The sequence below is a fragment of the Amblyraja radiata genome, chromosome 4 (assembly GCF_010909765.2).
Source record: "Amblyraja radiata isolate CabotCenter1 chromosome 4, sAmbRad1.1.pri, whole genome shotgun sequence".
Taxonomy (NCBI): domain Eukaryota; kingdom Metazoa; phylum Chordata; class Chondrichthyes; order Rajiformes; family Rajidae; genus Amblyraja; species Amblyraja radiata.
In genome coordinates, this window is record NC_045959.1 from 99,748,830 (window position 1) to 99,774,784 (window position 25,955).

The 25,955-nt window shown below is 42.7% G+C and overlaps 1 protein-coding gene across 1 annotated transcript in view; it reads left to right on the top strand.

The window, feature by feature from the left end:
- The window catches only part of LOC116972405 (lethal(3)malignant brain tumor-like protein 4), a 348,065-nt gene that overhangs the window by 131,989 nt on the left and 190,121 nt on the right, over positions 1 to 25,955 (top strand). The window contains exons 13-14 of the mRNA XM_033020053.1: positions 7,858 to 8,009; positions 8,782 to 8,858. Of these exons, the coding sequence (XP_032875944.1) occupies positions 7,858 to 8,009; positions 8,782 to 8,858 (229 nt within the window). The remainder of the gene's footprint in view (positions 1 to 7,857; positions 8,010 to 8,781; positions 8,859 to 25,955) is intronic.

The window sequence follows — 25,955 nt, forward strand, 5'->3', positions numbered from 1 at the left end:
ACTTTGATGAGATGCGCTGCTTTGCCATAACTACCTCATCCATCATGGAGAATAATGAGTCAGTATGAAGCACCACTAAATTTGTTCATTGAGTCACGGCACAAAATGTAATGAACTTTGGAACCTACCTGATTACTACCTGTACTTGTTCTATGATAATGTTGGTTAATTTTATCCCCTTAAAAATTGAAGCTGGACATTGTAAGTGCAATAGAGTTGGAATAGTGGGGAATTTTTTAATTTTCCACAGTACTGACTGGAATGGTCTCATTCAAGGATCCCAGACGGGGTGGAATTTGTAAAGTATATTCAGAAGAGTTTTTTAGAACCAATTTGTAAATGGTTGAGATGGGCTACCCTGAATCTAATCTTGAGAAATGAGGTTGGGCAAATTGTGGAAGACGAGCATTTTGTAAATTTCAAGGTGGTTATTTCATTAGATAGGACAGGAACTGATAAAAGTAGATTGAGAGCAGCTGTTTGGCTGAAACATCCACAAAATGGGAGTCTTTTAAAAATGAATTCAGGACCTACATGGAAGGCAAATATGACAAGATTATGGGGAGATTTGGGGAAAATTAAGGTTTTGATGAAGGAAAAGAGGAAGCATAGGTGATTAAAATGTGAGCGGACCTTGAGGAGTTTAAAGAGTGGGAGATTACCTAAAAAGAGAAATTTGGATGATTAAGAGATGCCAGGAAATATTATTTGCAAACAAGACTAAGGAGAATCCCAATGCATTTTATAATTTTATGAGAAGAAGAGGGTAATCAGGGAAAGAGTAGGAATCAAATCTTTGCAGGGTAGGGCTTAAATTAAAACTTCTTATCTGTATTCCATTCGGGGAAAGTCATGATAGATATAGAGTTTCGGGAGAGGGACAATAATATGCTAGCATTAAGAAGGTGGAGGTGTTATTTATCTTAGAGCAAATAAAGGTGAATAAATTAATTGGCCTGAAGAGATGTATCCAAGGCTCCTTAGGGGGCAAGTGATACGTTTGTTGCAGCACGGAGATTTTGATCATCATCGAGCTCAGTGCTCACATGGATCTCAGAGAAGCAGCAATCAAAGAGAAGGCGAAGAGCTTATTGGCTGAAACCCATGGGAAGGGTGAGAGAGGGGGAAAACAGTTTAAAACTGAGGAATTTGATTTGTAAATTGGCAAATTAGGCAACTTATCAGTCAATATAAGCAAGGCTGCTCTAGGGGAGCAGCAGTGAGGGAGCGGCCTTGTGAGGGAAGTGCCTTGTGAGTAAAGCGTGAGTCTTTGGCTCGAGAGTCTTCGGCGAGGAGGCTGAGGAGAGGAGACTACGCAAAAAGCTGGAGAGGACGGGACGCGGTGAACACATGTTGGGGCAGATGAGACAGTGTGAGGCTTGCAGAATGTGGGAGCCCAGGGACACGGATGGAGCCTCTGGCTGCTACAACTGTGGCAAGTGCGCCCAGCTTCAGCTCCTAAAGGACCATGTTGGGGCACGGAAGAAGCAGCTGGATGACCTCAGGGCCATCCGGGAAAACGAGAGTTTCCTGGACAGGACCTACAGTGAGGTTGTCACGCCGAGGATACGCTAAGAACCAAGGTGTGTGACGGAGAGAAAGGGTGGAAATCGTGGAGTGCTGAAGACTTAGTTGGCTGTGCCTAATGAAAACAGGTTTGTCCTCTTTTGAACTGTCCAGGGAGACAATGTTTCCAGTCCGAGCGGTGGGCACGTCGGTGACTCCAATCCTAGAAATGGGACTCAACCGGCGAGACCGACATCGGGCAGAGCCATAGTGGAGGGTGACTCCATTGTCCGAGGAGCGGGGATGATCAGCAATGATCACATTGAATGGTGGTGCTGGCTCGAAGGGCCGAATGGCCTACTCCTGCACCTATTGTCCACAGATATATATGGAAGCAATGTGGTACACTTATTCCAAAAGGGTAGCAGGGATAAGCCAAGTAACTACAGGCCAGTCTTATGTCAGTGGTAGGGAAATTTTTGGAAACAATTCTAAGCATCATTATTTATTTATACTCAGAAAGGCAGGATTGGGGACTTCCGGTGGCGCCATGGAGCACTAAGGCGCAGCATTGAGCTCCTCTCCCGCCAAAATCGCTAAAAAGCCGTTTCTAAACCAGTACCTATTTTTAAAAACTCACCGGAGTTGCTTGGCGTCGCGTAAGGGTGACATCAAGAACGGAACTCACTATCAAAACATGGAGGGGACGGGGGACACAATTTTTTGGCGGCCACGCGCGAGGCTTCGGAGGCTCAATCCAGCGTTAAAAGCAGCGATTTTAAAATCGGGATCACAAAAACTTGGGGGGGGTTGTCCCCCATCTCTCAAAACATGGGGGGGACGTGTCCCCTCTGGCCCCCCCCCCCGGGTTTTCGCCCCTGGGTGACGTCATCAGAAGGCGACGCGAAAATCGGGAGTTTAACGGAATAAATCGGGAGTTTTAAATGAGCAGAGAAAAAAGCACACGAGCTCCTAAAATGAATACCATAAGTCTCCAGCTTGAAGAAGTTTTGGATACTCTGCAAACGACAGGAGAAGGCTCCGAAGAAGAAGAATCTTACAACCAAGGATCTCTGTTTGAAATGGCTACAAAAGGAGACAAGAAGGAGAAGGAGGTAAAGGAAATGCTTTTAGAGATTACTGCTACAATCAATATTACACTGGAAAAGATGCAGAGAATGGAGTCTAATATGGAGAGTAATAAGCAGTATGGAGACTAATATGGAGAGAATATCTAAAAAAAATTGATAATACTTGCAGTGTTAAAGGAGCTGAAGAAGCAATATAAGGAATTTGATAAAAAAACTAAAGTCAGAGTGTGTTAGAATTGAAAATGACTATAACAAGAAATTTAAAGATGTGAAGGATGACATGGGAAAACTGGATGAGATAATGGAAGAGATGGAGAATGAGATAAAAGAGATGGTCACGGAAATAAAGAGTTTGAAAAAATCACAGAAAACTGAAGAGGAAAAACTTGTAAGAATGACTGACAAATGTCTGGACCTGGAAGCAAGATCTAGAAGACAAAATCTGAGGATTCTTGGAGTGGAAGGACGAGAGGGACATGAATCTCAAGCATGTACTTTCGTTACTGATTTCCTCAAAGATGTTTTTGAACTGTCGGAAGAACCAAGAATAGACGTCGCTCACCGAGCTGGGCATGTTGCAAGAGGGACAAATTCTTCAAGACAGATAATTGTGAAATTCCGTGATATCTCTTCAGTGGAATTTACATTGAGAAAGATTACCCATGGGAAGAATCTGACATACCGTGGGGATAATATTAGAATTTTCCGTGATTACCCACCGGAGGTCGTCCGGAGAAGGAAATTGTTCACACAGACAAGACACACTCTGAAGGGCGTACCCGGTGTGAGATACGGGGTATTTTTTTCCAGGCAGAATGAAAATTTCTTATAACGGCACTGAACGCTCATTTACAGATCCCGAAAAAGCTTTTAAGTATGCAGAGGATATCGTAAAGAAAACATTGGGGGGAAGCTGTCGACAAGGAAGAAGATTGAACTTTTTAATTCTTATGATAGAGTTTTGAACTGGTTAAGATGGTGGAACTTTCCAGACAGTTACCAAGCTTATATGTCTGGAATGTGTTTTTGAGAGTGGTGGCCATGTTTCACCTTGAATGAAAAGCTCAAAGATAAACAAGGGACGTTGAGGATACAGAATTAACGAGGGAATGTATAATGGACATGGAACAAGATAATACTAATTGGAATATAAAAACTGCTGATTTAAGAAGATCTCTAATCATTATACTTTAATTACAAATAACCAATGATTTTAACAAATTTAACAACACTAACTATTTGTGAATTCCAATTTTGGAATTCCAATTCCAATATTGGTGGCCAGTGGGGGGGCTTTCTGGAGTGCTGGTATAGGTTCTTGGGGTGGCAGCTCATTCCCTCAAGCCTGATCTGCTGGCAGCTCACTCACGGCTGGTGGGCTGGCAGTTGACTCATGACTATTCCTTGAAATTCCATTTCAAGCAGGGTGCAAGTCCACCAAATTCAAATCCATGTTCCTACCATTTCATTCAGAGTGCAAGTCCACCAAATTCAAATCCATGTTCCTACCATTTCAAGCAGGGTTCAAGGCCACTGAATTCAAGTGCAGTTTCTTACCACTATGAGCAGGGTGCAAGGCCACCGAATTCAAGTGCAGTTTCCAACCACTTCAAGCAGGGTGCAAGGCCACCGAATTCGTGCAGTTTCATACCACTTCAAGCTGGATCCAAGGCCACCAAATACAAGTGCAGTTTCATACCACTTTCAGCAGGGTGCAAGGCCACCAAATTCAGTGCAGTTTTATTCCACTTCAAGCAGGGTCCAAGGCCACCAAATTCAAATGCAGCTTCATACCACTTCATGCAGGGTGAAACCACCATAAAACCACACATAACACCAAACTCACAGTTCAGTAGACATTCAGTGTGTTCAGTTGATTCACAGCTCAGACAGTCATGACCTCTCCCTCCCCCATCATGCAGAGACTGAGCCACACCCACACTTCTGGGTTTTATAACCCCTCCCCCTCCCACCGGAAAAGGTGTGGCTTTCAGGGCGTGATTGACAGGAGAGAGATTCTCAACATTTTTTAAACACTAATAACACTTTTATTTTTCATTGATGGGAAGAATTCTCTGCACCTGCTCAGCGGAGGGGGGACTGAGTAAGATGGCCAAAAATCACAGCCGTAAGTGTAGCGTTTTATCTAAAATCAATATACAGTGCAAACAGGAAGTAAGTGCATTTGCAGTAGTGCCTTTTAACTTCAAGCCAAATCACCCAAGCCGCCATTTGCAGTAAGTAGTGCTTTTCAACCTCAAGCCAAAGCACCCAAGCCACCATTTGCAGTAAGCAGTGCCTTTCAACTTCAAGCCAAAGCACCCAAGCCACCATTTGCAGTAAGTTAATGCTTTTTCAACTTCAAGCCAAAGCTACCCAAACAACCATTTGCAGGCAGTGCCTTTTACTCAAATAAACCATATTTTCATTTTCATACCACATTAAGGGTACTCACAGTTTGTGTAGACATTTGTTCAGTGTTATTCAGAGCTCAGAGAGACGTGACCCTTGGCTTCATCCAATCTTGCAGAGACTGAGTGAGGCACACCACTTCCTGGTTTTGATAGTCCTCCCCCCTCCATCCAGCAGGTGGCAGCAGATGAGAATGGTGATTTTTTTAAACTTCAAGCCAAAGCTCCCAAGGCACCATTTGCAGTAAGTAGTGCCTTTCAACTTCAAGCCAAACACCCAAGCCACCATTTGCAGTAAGTAGTGCCTTTCAACTTCAAGCCAAAGCACCCAAGCCACCATTTGCAGTAAGTAGTGCCTTTCAACTTCATGCCACCATTTGCAGTAAATAGTGCCTTTCAACTTCAAGCCAAAGCATCCAAACAACCATTTGCAGGCAGTGCCTTTTTACTTCAAACAAACCATATTTTCATTTTCAAACCACATTAAGGATACTCACAGTTGTGTAGACATTTGTTCAGTGTTATTCAGAGCTCAGAGAGAAGTGACCCTTGGCTTCATCTATCTTGCAGAGAGTGAGTGAGGCACACCACTTCCTGGTTTTATAGTCCCTCCCCCTCCCTCCAGCAGGGGCAGCAGAGAGAATGGTGATTTTTTAAAAACATTAATATCTCTCTGATTTGTCATCGATGGGAAATATCCTCCGCACCCGTAAGGCGGAGGGGGGCTCTGTGCGAGGTGGCGAAAAATGACGGCCGTAGGTGGCGGCGTTCTGTCGGAAATCGCACCACAGTAGGCCAAAAGCGGTCAAGATCAGAGATTTAGTAATATAGATTACTGGGCAGTGCATATTAAGAATATAATTTATTGGCTGGATAGTTCTACCCAACAGACAGAATGGATAAAAATGGAGAAAGAGGATTGTTTTCCTTGTAATATAGGAACGATCCTCTTCTCCCCGAAAAAACTGAACAACACAATATATAAGAAGAACCCAATTATATATGGTACAATAAGAATTTGGAAACAAATAAAATTATCTTTAATATTAAGAAATTTATCATTGTTAATGCCAATAGCGAATAACCCTTTATTTAAACCATCCCTTATTGATAAAACATATAACCAATGGGAAAGTCTCGGAATTAGAAGGATTGGGGATATATACGAAATGGGAAACCTACTATCATTCCAACAATTACAATTAAAATTTAAATTGAAAAACAACCAATATTTTAAATATCTTCAGATTTGCGATTTCATGAAAAAATACATACAAGGATATCAAAAAATAACTCCTGAATTATTGGAAGAAGCAATGAAGCTTCAATGAATATTAAAGCTGACTCACAAAAGTTAATATCATATTTATATAATAGTATTTTAAATATAGACCTACCATCGACAGAGGTACTTAGAGAAGAGTGTGAACTAATGATAAAAATTACGAAGGTTACATGGGAAAAGTACTTGATATATATTCACAGATGTTCGATTAATGTAAGACATAATCTAATTCAATTTAAAATTTTACATAGATTACATTATTCAAAAACAAGATTGAACAAATGTTATCCAAATATATCCTCCATTTGTGATAAATGTTTATCCCAAAATGCAACTATAACACACTTTTGTTTCCTGCATAAAACTTTATAGATTTTGGAGTGATATTTTTGAAATATTTACAAAATTATTTAAGATAAGAATGGAACCTAATACTGAAATTATTATATTTGGAGTAATGGAAGATGGGAATAAATTGGAACACATCTCAAAATTTATTTTTTAATTATGGTTTAATAATAGCAAAAAAGTTAATACTTAAATTTTGGAAAAATACATCAATACCAACGCTTAAAATGTGGATTGCAAGCATGTTGGACACCACACATCTTGAGGAAATGCGATTCCTCCTAATGGATAAATCAGACCAATTCATAACGAGTTGGTCTCCATTTGTCGTCTTTTTGGAATCATATGGTGCAACACAATTGTAAAAGCTAACTGATTCAGGACTGGACGAGGGATGGTCAAGATTATAAACAATGATCTCCTTACTTCTTTTCTTTATGTCTTATTCTCTTTTTCCTATTTTCTTTTCTTCAACTTTCTTCATTCATTCGTCTTTTTTCTTTTTCTTCACACACTATATATCTCACGTCTTTCTATCCTTTACTATCTAATTTCTTTTTCTTATTCTTATCTTTCTTTATTATAACAAAAAAAAAAAAAGAAGCTGTACATAAAATGTATTATGAAAATATATATTAGGCACTTTGGTGCCATATGATTGTACTTACTTCCAATAAATATGATTGAATGTTTTTTAAGAATTAACTAAGCATATTGATGAGGGCAGCGCACTGGATATTGTCCACATGCACCTGTAAGGTCTCTGACAAGATCCCGCATGGTAGACTGGTCCAAAACTTAGAGCTCATAGGATCAAAGACAAATGGCAAATTTGATCCAAATTGGCTTGGTAATAGGAAGTGGATGGTAGTGGTGAAGTTTTGCTGTTTGTCCCTGAATTAATGGGAATATTTGTTTAGTGGCTGTTATCAGCAAAGTTTTCAAGAAGTGAGGTATAACATTTTTGTTCGTTTTGATAGCTGTTCTTTTGCAAAGAAATTAGAATTTTGAAACAGAACTATAAATGAGGAACTCTAGGATCTGCAGAAGTAAAATTCCATCAGTGGGGCTTGCGAACACATCAGGTCTACAGTCGTCTGCTTCCAAATATCAAACAGCGTGTTTTGTCAAGTATGCAATATGTAACAACTTTTGGAACATCAAACTTTACTATTTTCAGTCGCTCTTAACCAATAACTTTATCTGTATCTTACAGACGATTGCCCCTTCAGGATTTCGAATAGGAATGAAATTGGAGGCTGTTGACAGGAAGAATCCCTCTCTGATATGTGTTGCCTCAGTGACAGATATAATAGACAATCGCTTTTTGGTGCATTTTGATAACTGGGATGACACATATGATTATTGGTGAGAGTTCCGTTACTGCATTAACTAAAGGGGTAAGGGGTTTAGAGGGGACGAAGAAAAATACTTTGATCTAAAATATTCACTTTCTAAATGGGTAGTGGGGGCGGAGTCTTGGGCGACATTTCAGAATTATTTCACTGGAAGTGCCATGGCGTAGAAGGCAATCAGCCGATACTAGAAAACAGAATTGGTGGAGATGGGTACTCGATGGCCTGCAAGCGGCTAGAGGTCCTGTTTCCTTTGTTGGCATTGGGAGTAACTGGTGTTTCAGCTAAATTTTAGCATTATTCACAAACTCGCCAATTTTCCAATGTAATTGGTAATACTGGGAACAAAGTTTAGTTTGGAGATACAACTCGGAGATACAACAGGCCCTTCAGCCCACTGAATCCATGCTGACCATCGTTCGCCCGTTCACACAAGTTCTATGTTATCCCACTTTCGCATCCATACCCAACACACTAGGGGCAATTTACAGAGGCCAAACAACTTCCCAGCCCGCAAATCTTTCCCATGTGCGTGGAAGCCGGGACACCCCGAGGAAACCCATGTGGTCACAAGGACAACATACAAACTTCACACAGACAACACCCAAGGTCAGGATTGAACCCGGGTCTTTTCTACTACAGATTATGTATAATGTTTAATCTAATTACAATAGAAATGACCCCAATGGATCTGATCCTTGCCCCATTATGCCATTTTGATAGGATGTAATTAATCAATTTGTTAATATTTTTATTAACTAACGTGATATTTACCTGTTTGATAGGTGTGATGCTAGTAGCCCGTACATCCACCCTGTGGGCTGGTGTCAGGAACAAGGCAAACCACTTACTCCTCCTCAAGGTTGGTGAGTCAAAATACTTTGTTGATCATTGTCATTTTGTGGAATTGGGTTAATTCTGGTCTCAGAGAACTGCAGAAGCATAAGAGTCTTTCAATTCCTCTCCATAGTTATTGTTTATTTAATTTAGTTCTTTCCTCGAATATATACAGATTTATATTTTGGCAGAATGAGTGCAAATGATAGCTGTTGTACAGAAATTAATCTTTCATTAATTCAGCAAAGTATGCTTCACACTTTAAATGTTTATAATTAAAAATAGAACAAAATTGCCAAATACAGCTCAGTAGAGGGCTAATAGCTCTGTCCCACGGTACGAGTTCATTCCAAGAGCTCTCCTGAGTTTAAAAAAATCAAACTCGTGGTAAGCATGGAGAATGAACGTAGCGGGTACGTCGGAGCTCGGGGACGTCTCTTAGCGGCTCGTAACGCTAATGGCTGGTACTCGGGAAGACTCGCTAACGGCAGGTAAGCATGGGAAGACTCGTGAAGATTTTGCAACATGTTGAAAAATGTCCATGAGAACCCCGAGTACCGACGAGTGGCCATTACCGTAAATCTCCGAGTTCGAATCAGGGCAAACTCAGGAGAACTCTTGGAATGAACTCATACCGTGGGACAGGGCTTTAAAGCTATGACTAAAAGTGTTCATTTTCCAGGCTAGGGTAACATCCTGTACAGTAGCTTGAGTGAATCAAGCAGCTTCTATCTTGTTTTTTTAGGCGGATGTGTGTAATTCTGCCCTCCTTCAGATTTCGAGTAACCTCTCCCCTGGGCACCAGTCCTTGCTATAGATGCTGACTAGTACTGGAGGCTTCATCACATCAATTTCTCTGCCTTGCTCGCAAGCGAAGCTGGGTCTCAGACTCTGTTTTAGTGCTTGGGATGAGTGTGTGACATTACCTACTAAGCAATGAGTGAACTTGGCCAAAGGATGCTGGCAAGAAACAAATGACATCCATCATAATGTAACTCTGAATAGTCTAGATGTGTGTTTGTGGATTGTTCATGAAAGGGTGCATACAATAGGGTGCGGCACAGTGGCGCAGCAGTAGAGTCCAAGGGTTCAATCCTGACTATGGGTGCTGTTTAGTTTAGAGATACAGCATGGAAACGGGCCCTTCAGCCCGCCGGGTCCGCTCAGACCAGCGATCCCTGCACATTAACACTATCCTGGGGAGAATGTACAAACTCCATACAGACAGCACCTGTAATCGGGATCGAACCCGGGTCTCCGGCGCTGCATTCGTTGTAAGGCAGCAACTCTACCGCTGCGCCACCGTGACTGCCCACGGTGACTGCCCGTGACTGCTGTCTGTAAGGAATTGGTACATTCTCCCTGTGCTTATGTGGGTTTTCTCCGGGTGCTCTGGTTTCCTCCCACATTCCAAAGATATGCAGGTTTACTGGTTAATTGGCCTCTGTATATTTTCCCTAGCGTGTAGGAAAGAACTAATATATGGGTAATCACCGGTCAGCACTGACTCGGTTTGCCGAAGTGCCTGTTTCTACCCTGTATCTCTAAATAAATAAACTAAACTAATTGTCAATGACTCTGTTTACAGAAGGGTGTAACTTTGAATTTATATTCATGATGGGTTTTAAAGGATTATTAATCTTAAGTAGTTGGTGGTCAAGCATGAGTTAGTAATTCCTTTCTTGAGCAATAGATTTCCTTGCACTGTATAGAGCATGTAGACCAATTCTTATGTAGAAAAGGGTATTTGAAGATATAAAGGGACTTTAATGTTTTGTAGTTCACAGATAGAACTTTGAAGGCAGTGAAGAAAGCAAATGGTATGTTAGCTTTCATAGCAAAAAGATTTGAGTATAGGAGCATGGAGGTTCTACTGCAGTTGTACAGGGTCTTGGTGAGACTACACCTGGAGTATTGCGTACAGTTTTGGTCTCCAAATCTGAGGAAGGACATTATTGCCATAGAGGGAGTGCAGAGAAGGTTCACCAGACTGATTCCTGGGATGTCAGGACTGTCTTATGAAGAAAGACTGGATAGACTTGGTTTATACTCTCTAGAATTTAGGAGATTGAGAGGGGATCTTATAGAAACTTATAAAATTCTTAAGGGGTTGGACAGGCTAGATGCAGGAAGATTGCTCCCGATGTTGGGGAAGTCCAGGACAAGGGGTCACAGCTTAAGGATAAGGGGGAAATCCTTTAAAACCGAGATGAGAAGAACTTTTTTCACACAGAGAGTGGTGAATCTCTGGAACTCTCTGCCACAGAGGGTAGTCGAGGCCAGTTCATTGGCTATATTTAAGAGGGAGTTAGATGTGGCCCTTGTGGCTAAGGGGATCAGAGGGTATGGAGAGAAGGCAGGTACGGGATACTGAGTTGGATGATCAGCCATGATCATATTGAATGGCGGTGCAGGCTCGAAGGGCCGAATGGCCTACTCCTGCACCTAATTTCTATGTTTCTATGTTTCTATGTTTTTATTAGGTGTGGTTGCAAAATTTTCTGATGACACAAAAGATAGACAGGAAAAGTAAGTTGTGAAAAGCTGTGTAAGAATACATAAGCACTGGACAAGGATCTGGCAAATAATACAAATGCTGACAGATTACAGACTTCTGAAATGCAAATTTGCAAAAGCCTTGTGTTCACAGGCAGCAAGTAATTAGGAAAGCGTATACAATGTTATGGATTGGGAAATTGAAAACAAGGTAAAGGAAAATTAAAAAAGAAAACAGGCATATGCTGGGTATTCAGCAGATCGCATGGAAAAAAAAGGATTTATGCTTTAGGTTGAATATCCTTTGTCAGAACAGGAAAAGAAGTTGGAAAATATGTTGCAGAGGGAAGGAGGGGAGAATAGGAAAACTGGTCATCTCTAAACTGAGGCCAGGGTTGCCATGATAATAAATTGTGTATGAGGTAATTTAGTCGATTAGTTAATGGTGGTAGTTAGAGAAAATCTGGACAACGGTCTGCAAAAATATGAAAGGCAGTTAAAGAGTGAAAAGGCAACAAAGGAAAGTAAAAATATGCAAAAATGCAGAGCTGTGGGACATGGGCAGGTCAGGCTGTACTAATGATGAGAGAAAAACAGCCTGCATTACAGATGGATCATTTGATCATTTTGGACAAACTGTTCCCTTGTGCAACAACCTGCTCGACTCTCCCCATCAGGCCCTCCCCTTCTTATGGTGTTTCCATGCAACTGCAAGGATTCAACATCTGTTCTTTTACCTTTTCACTTCCCACCATCCAGAGATCCAAAAAGGCCCTCCAGGTGAACCATTTAAACTTTTAATCTAGTGTCAATAGTCAATAGTCAGATTTATTCGTCACATACACAATGAAGTGAGTGAAATGAACTTGCCAGCAGCGGTTCAATAAAAAAGAACACACAATACACAATAAAAAAGTTGAACACAAAAACATCCACCACTGCATTCATCACTGTGGTGGAAGGCACAAAGTTTAGTCAGTCCTCCAGTTTCCCCGTGGTCGGGACCATAAACCTCAGCAGTCGCCGCTGCGGGCGGCCAGATGTAAGTCCCGAATCGGTGCTTCCCAACCAGAGACCGCGGCTTGAAGATGAAGTAGGCCGCAGGCCGGCGGTCGGAGCTCTTCTCCAGGGATCCCCGGCGAGGGATCCCGCTCTGGATGGTAAGTCCCCGCCGCGCCCGCGGTTAGAAGCAGCGCAGTCTGCAACTTCTAGATGATGTAGGCCGTGGGCCGGCGGTCAGAGCTCTTCTTCTCCGGGGTCCCCAACGAGGGATCCCAGGCTCCGGACGCCGCGCCAGCTGGAATCTCCGCAGACCGGCTTCAGGCTGCCACAGGCCAGCGATCGCAACACTCCCTTCTGGCGACTCCCGGTGAGGGCACGCCCGCTCCACGATGAAAAGTTCACGCTGAGCCCGCTGCTGAAGCTCCGGGCCCGACTCCGGGAAAGGCCGCACCTTGGTGCTAGGCTGCGAGGGAGGCGACATGGGAGGCAGCCGTCTTGCAGCGCCCCCACTGACCAAAATGTGTGCTACATTTGGTATTCAAATCTGGCCGTCTATACTAGTGAAATAAATCAAGATGAGGTGAATGCTTTATAGAGCACTTGTTTGTAGAGCATTTGGCTACAAGGGGGACCCTCAGCTTCTGGTTGCAAGCTACTTTAATTCTCCATCCCACCCCCACACTGTTCTGTCTGTCCTTGGCTTCCCACACTGCAATAACAAGGCCAAATGTAAACTTAAGGAACAGCACTTCATCTTTTGTCAGGGGATGTTACAGCTGTCCAGGCCCGATGGCAAAAAAGCTACAATTTCAAGTATTCCAATTGCACCTATTTCATAGCCTTTATGCTCCTTTGTTCAGATTCTTTCTCCCTCTCTCTAACTGCCTCCATTAGCCAATCAAACAGCTGACCTAGTTTACAGCCAATCTCCATGGCAACTCTGGCCTCCCTCCCCCACCCTCTCTGTAACTTAAAACTAATGTTTTCACTTCTTCCTAGTTCTGACAATGGCCTTTGTTCTGAAGTGTTGATCTTGCTTCTCTTTCCATAGATATCATTTGTCTTTATGCAGTTTTATATGTGATAATTTCTCAGTCTAAACAAAACTTTGAAGCTGTGCTGAAGTCTAGCTGCTGAAGACTAGCTGCTGCACCCGCTGAGTTTCTCCAGCAATTTTGTGTACCTTCGATCTTCCAGCATCTGCAGTTCCTTCTTGAACAAATCTTTGAAGATGTTCAGGGTTGTGCTGCTCTGTGCCCCTTTATTAGTTTTACCCAACCAGGCAAATTCAGACGGACTTCTGTCAGATATATTGTTACATTGATGACTGCTTCGGTGCTGCCTCCTGCACCCATGCAGAACTCATGAACTTCAGCTGTTTAAGAAAGAACTGCAGATGCTGGTAAAATCTCCAGCATTTTGTGTCTACCCCGACAGTCTTTTCAGGTTAGGCAGAGGTTCACTTGCACCTCCTCCAACATCATCTGCTGTATCCGTTGATCAAGATGTGGACTCTTATACATCAGCGAGACCAAATGCAGACTGGGCGATCGTTCCGCGGAACACCTTTGCTCAGCCTGCGTGAACCAGCCTGATCTCCCAGTTGCTGGACATTTTAATTCTCCTTCCCATTCCTGCACAGACCTTTCTGTCCTCGGTCTCCTCCATTGTCAGAGTGAGGCTAAATGCAAATTGGAGGAACAGCATCTCGTATTTCGCTTGGGCAGTTTGCAGCCCAGTGGTATGAATATTGATTTCTCTCACCAGGTAGCCCCGGCATTCTCACTCTCTTACAGCTTACAATGGCCTGTTTCCTTTATCATCGTTACTTTTTTGCCTATCTTTCATTCATTGTTCTTTATCTCTCCACATCACTGTCTATATCTCTCGTTTCCCTTATCCCTAACCTATCTGAAGAAGGGTCTCGACCCAAAATGGTACCCATTCCCCTCCAGAGATGCTGCCTGTCCCATTGAGTTACTTCAGCTTTTTGTGTCTATATGCAGTTGATATCTTACCTGGATTACTGTGTACAGTATTGCTCTGTTTCTGTAAAGAAGGATATTCAGTGGTTCAGAAAAGGTTTAGTAGACCATTACTGGAATAGGCTGGTTATCTTGCCAGGAATAGTTGCCAACCTAATTTGAGGAAGGACATTCTTGCTATTGAGGGAGTGCAGTGTAGGTTCACGAGATTATTTCCCGAGATGGAGGGACTGTCATATGATGAAAAAATGGAGTGACTGGGCTTGTATACACTGGAATTTAGAAGGATGAGAGGGTATCTTATAGAAACATATAATATTATTAAGGGATTCCCGATGTTGGGGAGTCCAGAATCAGGGGCCACAGTTTAAGAATAAGGGAAAGGCCATTTAGAACTGAGATGAGGAAAATCTTTTTCACACAGTTGTGAATTTGTGGAATTCTCTGCCTCAGAAGGCAGTGGAGGCTGGTTCACTGGATGCATTCAAAAGAGAGTTAGATAGATCTCTTAGGGCTAGCGGAATCAAGGGATATGGGGAGAAAGCAGGAACGGGGTACTGATTGTGGATGATCAGCCATGATCACATTGAATGGTGGTGCAGGCTCGAAGGGCTGAATGGCCTCTTCCTGCACCTATTATCTATGTATCTATGTAAGCTAGATTCATATCCAAAGAAAATTAGAGAGGATACTGAATTGAAGCATACAAGATACTACGGAATCTTGACAGGATTGATATGGATCATACACCTGGACCATTTCCGACACTTCCCTACCATTCCTTGACTTCACTATCTCCATTGCAGGTGATAGACTTCTGACCGACATCCACTATAAACCCACTGACCCATGGCCATCTGGACTACACTTCTTCCCACCCTGCTTCCTGTAAGGACTCCATCCCCTTTTCCCAATTCCACCGTCTACGCCGCATCTGCTCCACGGATGAGGCGTTCCACACCAGGACATCTGAAATGTCCTCATTATTCAGGGAACGGGGGTTCCCCTCCTCCACCATAGATGAGGCTCGCACCAGGGTCTCTTCCATACCCCGCAACACTGCTCTCTCTCCCCATCCCCGCACTCGCAACAAGGGTAGAGTCCCCCTAGTCCTCACCTTTCACCCCACCAGCCGTCACATACAACAAATAGTCCTCCGTCAGTTTCGCCACCTCCAACGTGACCCCACCACTAGCCACATCTTCCCATCTCCCCCCATATCTGCCTTCCGCAAAGACCGCTCCCTCCATAACTCCCTTGTCAATTCTTCCCTTCCCTCTCGTACCACCCCCTCCCCGGGCACTTTCCCTTGCAACCGCAAGAGATGCAACACTTGTCCCTTTACCTCCCCCCTCGACTCCGTTCAAGGACCCAAGCAGTCGTTCCAGGTGCGACAGAGGTTTACCTGCATCTCCTCCAACCTCATCTATTGCATCCGTTGCTCTAGATGTCAGCAGATCTATATCGGTGAGACCAAGCGGAGGTTGGGCGATCGTTTCTCCGAACACCTCTGCTCGGTCCGCAATAACCAAGCTGACCTCCCGGTGGCTCAGCACTTCAACTCCCCCTCCCACTCCGTCTCCGACCTCTCTGTCCTGGGTCTCCTCCATGGCCACAGCGAGCAGCACCGGAAATTGGAGGAACAGCACCTCATATTCCGCTTGGGGAATCTGCATCCTGGGGGCATGAACATCGAATTCTCCCAATTTTGTTAGTCCTTGCTATCTCCTCCCCTTCCTCAGTCCCCCTGCTGTCTCCTCCCATCCTCCAGCCTTCGGGCTCCTCCTCCTTTTTCCTTTCTTGTTCCCTGCCCCCCCCCCCCCCCCACCCCCGATCAGTCTGAAGAAGGGTTTCGGCCCGAAACGTTGCCTATTTCCTTCGCTCCATAGATGCTGCTGCACCCGCTGAGTTTCTCCAGCTTTTTTGTGTACCTTTGATATGGATCATATGTTTCCTCTTGTGGGAGAATTACGAATTTTGAATCACTATTTAAAGATAAGATAGACACAAAATGCTGGAGTAACTCAGCGGGTCAGGCGGGTCTCTAGATAAAATAGATCGGTGATGTTTTGGGTCCGGATCCTTCTTCAGAACCTTTATTTAATTATTATTATTATTAAAATATAAGAAGCTGCCTTTATAAGATAAATATATGGTAAATAATTATTTTCTCAGAGGATCATGAGTCTTCAAAAGTCTCTTCCTGGGAAGAGTTTTCCAGGCAGTGGAATTAGAATAATTGAATATAGATTTTTAATAAGGGTTGATAGGTAAAGATAAGATTGCAGAGTTGAGGTTAATATCAGAGCAGTCATGATCTTAATGAATTATGGAGCTGTTGCAAGGGCCTATTTCTCCTAGTTTCTGTTTCTAGAGCCAGTGATTGCCATGTACATTGGGCACCTCAGATCAAGATCATTTCCTTCTGTGGGATGGGTGAGTGTAAAGAACATGGTGCTGATCATGAACTGAAAATTGGCATGTGGAGCATAAGCAATGAAAGGACCAAAGTACAAAGGACATTTATTATCACATACACCAATTGGTGTAGTGAAATTTGACTTGCCATTGCAGCACACAAATAAAGATAAGACACAACATTAAGGAATTTAACAATAAACATAAAAACATCCCCCACAATGGTTCCCACTGTGAGGGAAGGCACAAAGTCCAGTCCGCATCCCCTTGTCCACCCATAGTCGGGCCAATTGAGGCCTCCGCAGTCGCCACTACGGCGGCCCGATGTTTCAGGCCCTCTCGCCGGGTGATGGTGCTCCGGCGTCGGGAGAACCCTCTCAGCGGCTTGGGGCGCCTGGAACGGCCGCTTCCTTACTGGAGACCGTGGCTTCAGAAGCAAACAGGCCGCGCTGGATGGAGCTCCCACACTGGTGATCTCGGCGAGAGATCCCAGGCTCCTGATCCCAGGCACCCGATGTTAAAGTCAGCGCCGCCGCTCCACAGACCCACAGCTCCGCAATGTTCACCTGCGGTCTCAGAAATCCGGAGCCCCAGCGCGGTGACCCGGGCAAGGCATCGCCTGCTCCGCGATAGCGCTGTGCCGCCGCCGAAGCCGTGGTCCTGGCCGGTCCCCTCAGGAAACGCCGCTCCAGACCCATTGGTAAGCCGCGAGGACGGGTCGAAGATGCTGCCCGGAGAAAACCTGCCTCTCCGACCAGGTAGGGACCAGGAAAAGCAGTTTCCCCCTTCCCACCCCCCACGTAAAAAAGAATAGACCTCCAAACAAAGCACTTTTTAACACACTAAAAATAAAATAAAGAAGTGAAAAGACAGACAGCTGCAGGCTGGGCAGCCATACCCAACTGGATGGCGCCCCCTAGAGAGATGCTAATGATTCTCAACAGGCTGGAAGGTTTGACATGAACAGCTGTTCTGAAAAATGCTAGAATGAATCGAGTGTTTGAGAATGTAGTTGACAGAGAAATATATAACGAAGGGAATTGCTACAAATATTGATGAGAAGGAATGTGGCTATGTTGAGAGGGTTGGTAAACTAAATAGTTTTTGCCCAAATATTCTACTGTTGTAAGAAGGGTCCCAACCCGAACGTCCACCAGAGATGCTGTCTGACCTGCTGAGTTACTCCTTGGACGATAACTGAAATGCTTCCAGCATTGGATCAAGGCCCAGAAACGTGATTTTTGGAAATTGTCAAACCCAATGATATCTTCAACTGCACCAAAAAGGCTTAACTGCACCTCAATGCCTTGTTATACCGCTCATCACAATAAAATCTTGGAGAAGGTAATGCATCTTGCTTGCGCCCTCCTGAATCACATTCGCTGGATATTGGAAGCATGCAAAAAAAAATCTGTGAGTGTATTTAAACAAGTTAGTGTCGACATCTCATGGTGATGCTGTGAAAGAAAAACAACAGGTCAAAAATGTTATTACCCTTTAATATTAAACGTGCTGCACTCAGGAATACCTGGTCTGTAGTTTCCTCAGCAGAGGTCCCCACTATCCTTAAAGGGCATCATTAAATTGTTTTTGTAACAAAATACTCAGAATACTCCTTACCAATTATTTTGGCACTTTTGTATACTGCTGCCCACCCACATTAGCCGTATCCCCAATTCTTCTTCTCGTACTCCTTGAACTGAAGCTGATGCAACTTAACAGAACTGGAGTGGCAAACTTTGTGGAAATATAGCAGGTGTCAGAAGCTTGCCTGAATTATTAAGCTGCAGCCCAGATTCCAACTATTGGTCCATGGTTGGTATTTGTCTGGTGATCTCAGCACATCAACACCAGGATTATGCACAAAATCTGGCACAGATAAAATTATCCTTCACACTTGAGGTTTGTTGGAGAGTAGTCTAAGTTCATGCTTGTTGATGCATGGTGGTTCATTTTGTAAGGTGTGTTATTTCATGGTAGGCAAATCTTCCATATACTGAGTATGATGTAGTTACACAATGTATTCAATTCATTTTCAGTTGGCATGGCCAAAATTCAATGAATTCCCAGGAATGGAGATTTACATAAAAACAAAGGACATAGCAAAGTGCAGTATAGTGATACATTTGCCCCAAATGTCCGTGCCAAACATGATGCCAGGCTAAACCAATCTCATTTATCTGAATGTGATCCACTCCCCTCCGTTCCTTCTCATCCATGTGCCCATCTAAAATCCTCATAAACAACACTATCATATCTGCTTCCACCACGAATCGTGGCAGCATGTTCCAAGCACCCACCACCCTCTACGGAAAAAAAATTGATACATCTCCTTTAAATATTGACCCTCTGACCTTAAATAACCTTTAAAAATCTTAATTCCCTTATATAGTCAACTAAATTTGTACATCTTCTTTAGATGATTTCCTGATACTTAGTTTTGCTTGTGTTTTTTCTCCCCACAAAAATGCTTCTCTCGTTTGATGCATAGGATTTTATAGGTTGCTTATGTTAAGCTGCCAGATGTTATCCTGAATATTTAGTTCGCTGCATGATAACTACAGTTCTCAAGCAGAAATTTGTTGAATGAATACAGAAAACCAACCCATCTTTGTGCGATCAAGAGAAACCTCTTGTCTCTCAACATTTTACTGAAAACATAAAATAACTTTTCTTTTATTTTGTCATTGAAAATGCCTGAATCATTTTAAAATGTTATCACTGTTTGCTTTTTAGTTGGAAACAGCAAGAGGTAAATTAGTGATGCAGGTGTCAACCGACATTTGTTTTTTGTAAAGTAGGCTAGTTGTAGGCTGCAAGAAGGTTATAGTTAAAGAGAGAATAATTGACAGTAGTTTTCTTTAATTAAAATAACACATTAATGTCAGGACATATACTGTAATTTGTATTATTAGGAAGCGCGATGGACCTGATTTGGTGGTTAGAAATAGCGGGAAGGTCGTGCTCACTGTTAGTAAGGAGTAAGTTGGACAACAGCTTCCAGCATTCACACTTTCGCAATTATATGTGAAAACCAAGAGGTCAGATCTGATTCCTCAGAAAATCCAGTTTGAAATTGCTGTATACATCCACTAAACATGCAGAAAAGTTGGAACATTTCTGTTCAAAAATAAATGAAATTTTGGCCATGTACTATAGTTCATTTGAATTACTACAAAACAACAACTCCGAAAGGCAAAACTAAGAAGTGCGAAGTGAAAAGTCCTTCAGTGTTCAATTGTTTTTAGAAATGTAACAACATTTTTGAAACTTTTTTCGCTTTCTATTTGTTACTTCCATCATTACTGAATGTGTTAACATTAAATTAACTATTCGCTCCTATAGTCAAATTCAACAACATAAAATTCAGGTTATTTCACCTTGTTTTTGGGGTTATGCATATCCTAAGAGTTCTAAGAATGAAGTTCTGTGTTTTTGTTTAATTGTGGAAATAATTATTCTAATATAATATCAGTTGGTCAGCATCCCAACCCCCACTGTGGTTAACTTGTGCAAACTATGACCTCTGTTGTTTGAAACCTTGTCTTGCAGAAGAGTACTGAGTGATTGTCAGACCATGCCTGAATGATGTTGGAAAGAACTGCAGATGCTGGTTTAAATTGAACATAGACACAAAATGCTGGAGTAACTCTGCGGGACAGGCAGCATCTCTGGAGAGAAAGAATAGGCGACGTTTTGGGTCTAGACTCTTCTTCAGACAGGTGTCAGGGGAGTGGGTAGTACAGAGATAAAATGTAGTCAGAAACAGTAAGACTGGAAGGACTGGGAAGGGGGAGGGGATGGAGAGAGAGGGAAAGCAATGGCTTCTTGATGTTAGAGAAGTCATTGTTCATACCGCTGGGATGTAAGCTACCGAAGCGAAATATGAGGTTGAGTTCCTCCAATTTGAAAGTATTTGCTAGTAGTGGGATTCCGTTGGAGTGGCGAAAATGTCGGAGGATTGTGTGCTGTATGTGACGGCTGATGGGATGGAAGGCGAGGACAAGGGGGATTCTGTCCTTGATATGAATGGGGGGATGGGGGAGCAAGAGCGGAGCTGCGGGATGATGTCTGAATGATGCTCGAGTCATGATGGAATGTGGGTGAGACTTGCAACTGCTAAATGTGTGTGGGTGTGTTGGGGCGTAGGAAGATTAGAGTAGTCATTGATAGAAGTTGTTGGTAACTGAGTAATGGAAGAACAATGAATGGAGCCATGCTTCAGATAAAAATAGTCTAATTGGAATAACTTGGTAAATTGATCATGCATTGATTAACATTGACCATAGATGAGGTCAATACTCCCATTGCTGCAACCCTGTCCTCACTGCATGCACTCCAGATACTGACCACTAGGTTTATTTTCAATTCCACAGCCTCCTGACTGTGTATCTTGGGGAATATCTGCCCCTTGTAGACACAAAGCACATCTTGCACACCTACCAAGACATCACTGTTATATTGAAAAATTCCATGTTATGGTATTCTTAAATTATTCCGATTTAGTCCGATTTTGTTGTAGAATAACTGTCTGAACGAGCTCCATAGCCATTACTCGTCCAGTAAGCCCGGCTCACCTCCCAGGGTTGACGGGGATCCATGCCGTGATAGCGAAGAGAGACCCACGAGTAATCGCCGAGAGCCAGGAGGGTCGTCGAGGAGCGAGGAAGGATGCTTAGGAGTGAGGTGGGCCGTTGAGCGAGGAAAGACGTCGAAGAGCGAGGAAAGATGTCGAGGAGCGAGGAAAGATGTGGATGAGCGAGGTGGGCCCTCAAAAACTTCCGGTGAGCACTGTGGAGCCGTCCAAGAAAGGATCCGGTGGCAAGCAGCCGAGGAAGAGCCCGCGGTGAGTGCCGGATGTCGGGCGAGGACGAGGATGCGCGCTGAGTATGAAGAGGAACCCAACTTGGTGGGGGGCCCTGAGAACAAAGAGTGACGCGGCGGAGGAGGGACGCCGAGAGAACAAAGAGGGATTATAAGGAGTATTTTGTAACTTTGTTGGCGGCCTACATGCGGCTCTTTGTATACCTTGTGTCTGGTATGCAAGACAAAGAATTTCACTGTGACATGTCACATGTGATAATAAAGTATCAATCAATTATATACATGTATTTAAAAGATGCTGGTATTCTTTAGGAAGTGTGGTGGTTTGGCACTGCCGAACCTTAGATTCTACTATTGGGCAGTTAATGTTCGTTATTTAACGTTTTGGACAAAAGATTTAGAAGATACCCTATGCCCAGGATGGATAAATCTTGAACTTGATTCTATACAAGGGCTATCATTGGCTTCTATTCTAGGGGCCTCGTTACATTTTACAATTACGAGATTGAATAAATATACGACTAAACCAATAATAAGAATATGGTTTCAATTTCGTAAGTTTTTTGGACTGAATGATTTTATCTTATTGAGTCCTATCATATCTAATTTTCTCTTCCAACCTTCTAGTACTGATCAAGCCTTTCTGTTATGGAAGAGGAAGGGACTAGTAGTTTTTCGTGATTTGTTTTTGGATGGTTGTTTATGTCTTTCGAACAACCCTCCAATAAATATAATTTACCTAATTCACACTTTTTTAGATATTTACAAATTAGACATTTTTTGACGGCTACTCTACCCTTTATTCCATTACCACATCAAACCGAAAACTTGGAAAAAAATTTACATTTGAACCCGTATCAGAAAGGATTAATAACGACTATTTATGAGTTGGTTTTGAAATTACAAATAGATATATTTGATATAATTAAGAATGACTGGGAAAGAGAACTCCAAATGTCTCTGTCTATAGAGAAATGGGAGAGGATTCTTCAATTAGTTAATACTTCCTCAATGTGTGCAAGACACGCTTTGATACAATTCAAGGTGGTTCACAGAGTTCATATGTCAAAAGATAAGTTAGCTCGTTTTTATGGTCATATAAATCCTACCTGTGACAGATGTAATTCTGAAGTGGCCTCACTGACCCATATGTTTTGGTCCTGCCCACTTTTGGAAAAATATTGGAAAGAAATGTTTGATACTATTTCTGTAGTTTTAGGTATTGATTTACAACCTCATCCTATTACTGCAATTTTTGGGCTACCAATGTTAGATTCTATTCATTTTTCCCGTTCCGCCCATCGGCTGATTGCTTTTTCCACATTAATTGCCAGAAGATCTATTTTATTTCAATGGAAAGATTCTAACCCTCCGACCACACTCCATTGGTACTCTGAAACGATATCATGTTTAAATTTAGAAAAAAATCAGGAGTGACATTGTTGAACCCTTGGCTAAATTTGATAAGACTTGGGGAAGATTTATTCAACATTTTCACACAACATAAATTGTCCCCTCTCCAACCGTTATAAAAATTATTTTGCTTTTATATGGTGGAACGGACTTGATGACAAACAGGGACTTAAATTGTTGAAATTCTCAGCTCAGATTCTGTTTTGCTTTTTTCCCCATTTATTTATTTATTTTTTTCATCTAGCTCAGGGGGGCTTTGTTTCTTCCTTTTTTCTCTTTTTCTTTTTATCTTTTAGTTTTTTTTAATATATATATATGTTTTCTTTTAAACATGTAACTATATTTACATAGAGGTCTATATTCAATGTGTATTTTGATACTGGACATATTTAGGTTATACCTGTTATTAATGTAATCCTGATCCCTATGTATCAATATCATTGTTATGTTTATCATTATTCTTTTTGTTTTGTTTTGTTTTTGGGAAAAAAAGCTAATAAAAAGATTTCAAATGAAAGAAAGGAAGTGTGAACGTGACATATTGCTAATGATCTGTTCCATGTCTGAAGGTTACTCACACATCCACATGTCTATTTTATTGGTAAGTTTCGCATGTCCTAATAACTATTGTCGTTCTGATTATTCTAGAAAACACACAAATGATCCCCTGTAGAGGGCATTGCGCTATTTCTGATTTCTAATAACTCTACGACAAGCACCCATAAATGGTGTGTATGTAAATGGCAACTTTAATGAAAGGCTAGCATCTTCACCACTGATCACAAAATTTGGCCTTAATTTTAACTGCAAATGTGCCTGTTCACTCATTACAATAACATCTGTTTGAACTGGTACTTTCAATTTTATCAATTTCATCAATGGCAAAACATCCTTCTAAAAAAGCATTGTATACATTTCAGAAGGCAAGGAAAAAACCTGTGCCTTGGGTACAATGGTTGTTAACAACTTCCAAAAAATAAAGATGCACAGGCCACTTAAAGAAGAGGTGAAGCTATTTCATTTTCAGAGACACCTGTGACAAATTTGAATTTGTAAGTGACTCCTAAGCTTGAAGTTGCTCTGTTTCTTAAGTTAGGTCCTTTCATTTGACAATTGCATTTTCTGGAAATGAAGGCATCAATCATATGGCTTGGTTGTTCAGAATAATTAATTATGTGCACACCATGGATGCAGATATCACAGGAGTTCCATTTGTAGGTTGAAGTTGAGATGTTTGCCATATTATAACAGACAGGTCAGGTAGAATGTAGAAACAAGAAACTTCAAAACCTATCAAAGCCTCCTCTCGCCTGTATCCACCTATTATTTGTCGCAAAACCCACACACCAAGTACTTCAGCAGTTCAAGAAGGCAGCTCACCATCACCTTCTCAGGGGCAATTAGGGATGGACAATTTTCTGCTGGTTCAGCCTGTGAAGTTCCTACTCCTTCAATGAATTTAAAAAAAAAATACAACCAAAAAAGGACCATTTACTATGTGTTCAAGAAGGAACCGTGTGAGTCAGTTGGTTTGTAGTGTATGTCGGTCAGAAGTCTGTCCCCTGCAATGGAGATGGTGAGGTCAAGGAATGGTAGGGAAGTGTCGGAAATGGTCCAGGCGTATTGGAGTGCCGGATGGAAGTTGGTGGTGAAGTGGATGAAGTCAGTCAGTTGTGTGTGGGTGCAGGAGGTGGCCCCAAAGCAGTCGTCAATGTAACGGAGGTAGAGGTCGTGGATGGGGCCCTGGTACGTATTGAACAAGGATTGTTCAACGTACCCGACAAAGAGGCAGGCGTAGCTGGGGCCCAGCACCAGGAGGAATTGGAGGAACAGCACCTCATATTCCGCCTGGGTTGCTTGCGTCCGGATGGCATGAACGTTGAATTCTCCCAGTTTTGCTAGCCCTTGCTGTCTCCTCCCCTTCCTTAACCCTCGAGCTGTCTCCTCCCATCCCCCCGCCCTCGGGCTCCTCCTCCTCCCTTTTTCCTTCATTCTCCCCCCCACCCCCCATCAGTCTGAAGAAGGGTTTCGGCCCGAAACGTCGCCTATTTCCTTCGCTCCATAGATGCTGCTGCACCCGCTGAGTTTCTCCAGCATTTTTGTGTACCTAAGGACCATTTACTAGTTCATCAACTCTTTATGCTGTCAGGACCCCTAGTTAGGAAGAGTGCAGGCTTGACATTAAATTTAAGTTAACAATAATTTTGAATGTATGGACTCTTACTTCTACTGTAGCTTTGTCCAAATGAATAAATTATCTAACACTTAAATATTAGTAGCAACATAAATAAATTATCCTAATGCGGCTTTTTCACGAGGCGACTTGACGCAAGATATAACCAGAGTGAAGTGGTCGTGGTCTAGCACGATATCACACGATATAACGGGGGGGGTAGATAAAGAGTTCCCACGGTACTCGGCATTTCTGTTATTTGTGCGAGTGACTTGTCCGTCTCCCGAGCTTTCTTTAAATCTTGAATGAACATTGTGAAGTGTTGTTAAATCATCACGTGGCACAAATGATGTCACTTTTTTTTCACACACTATAAATATCCTCCCTTGGTTGAATTGGCTCATTTGGAGACATGTTTTACTGTGTATGTGGGAGACACAGATGGACTGAGCACAGTACCTCGGTCTTACTGTGTGTGGGAGAGGGGGAGAAAGAGACGTACACTCACAGAGGCAGAGTCTCTCAGCCTGTGTAAGAGGGAGGGAGGGAGAGAGAGAGAGGCACACACAAGGTGGATGTGAAATCTCACCTGCCTGTTTCAGTGACAGACACCCGCCGCCAGTAAATGAAGACACCCCCATCTGTCTCGCCCTCCTCTCCCTCGACTCCCCCACCATTCCCTCCCAACTCCAGTCCCGTCCCGACCCCCTGGGAAACTGAATAGAGCAACAATCAACTGCTGCCTGTGCGCTGATATGACAATAAAGGCTACTTTACTTTACTTTACTTTACTTTACTGAGTTAAAGAGTT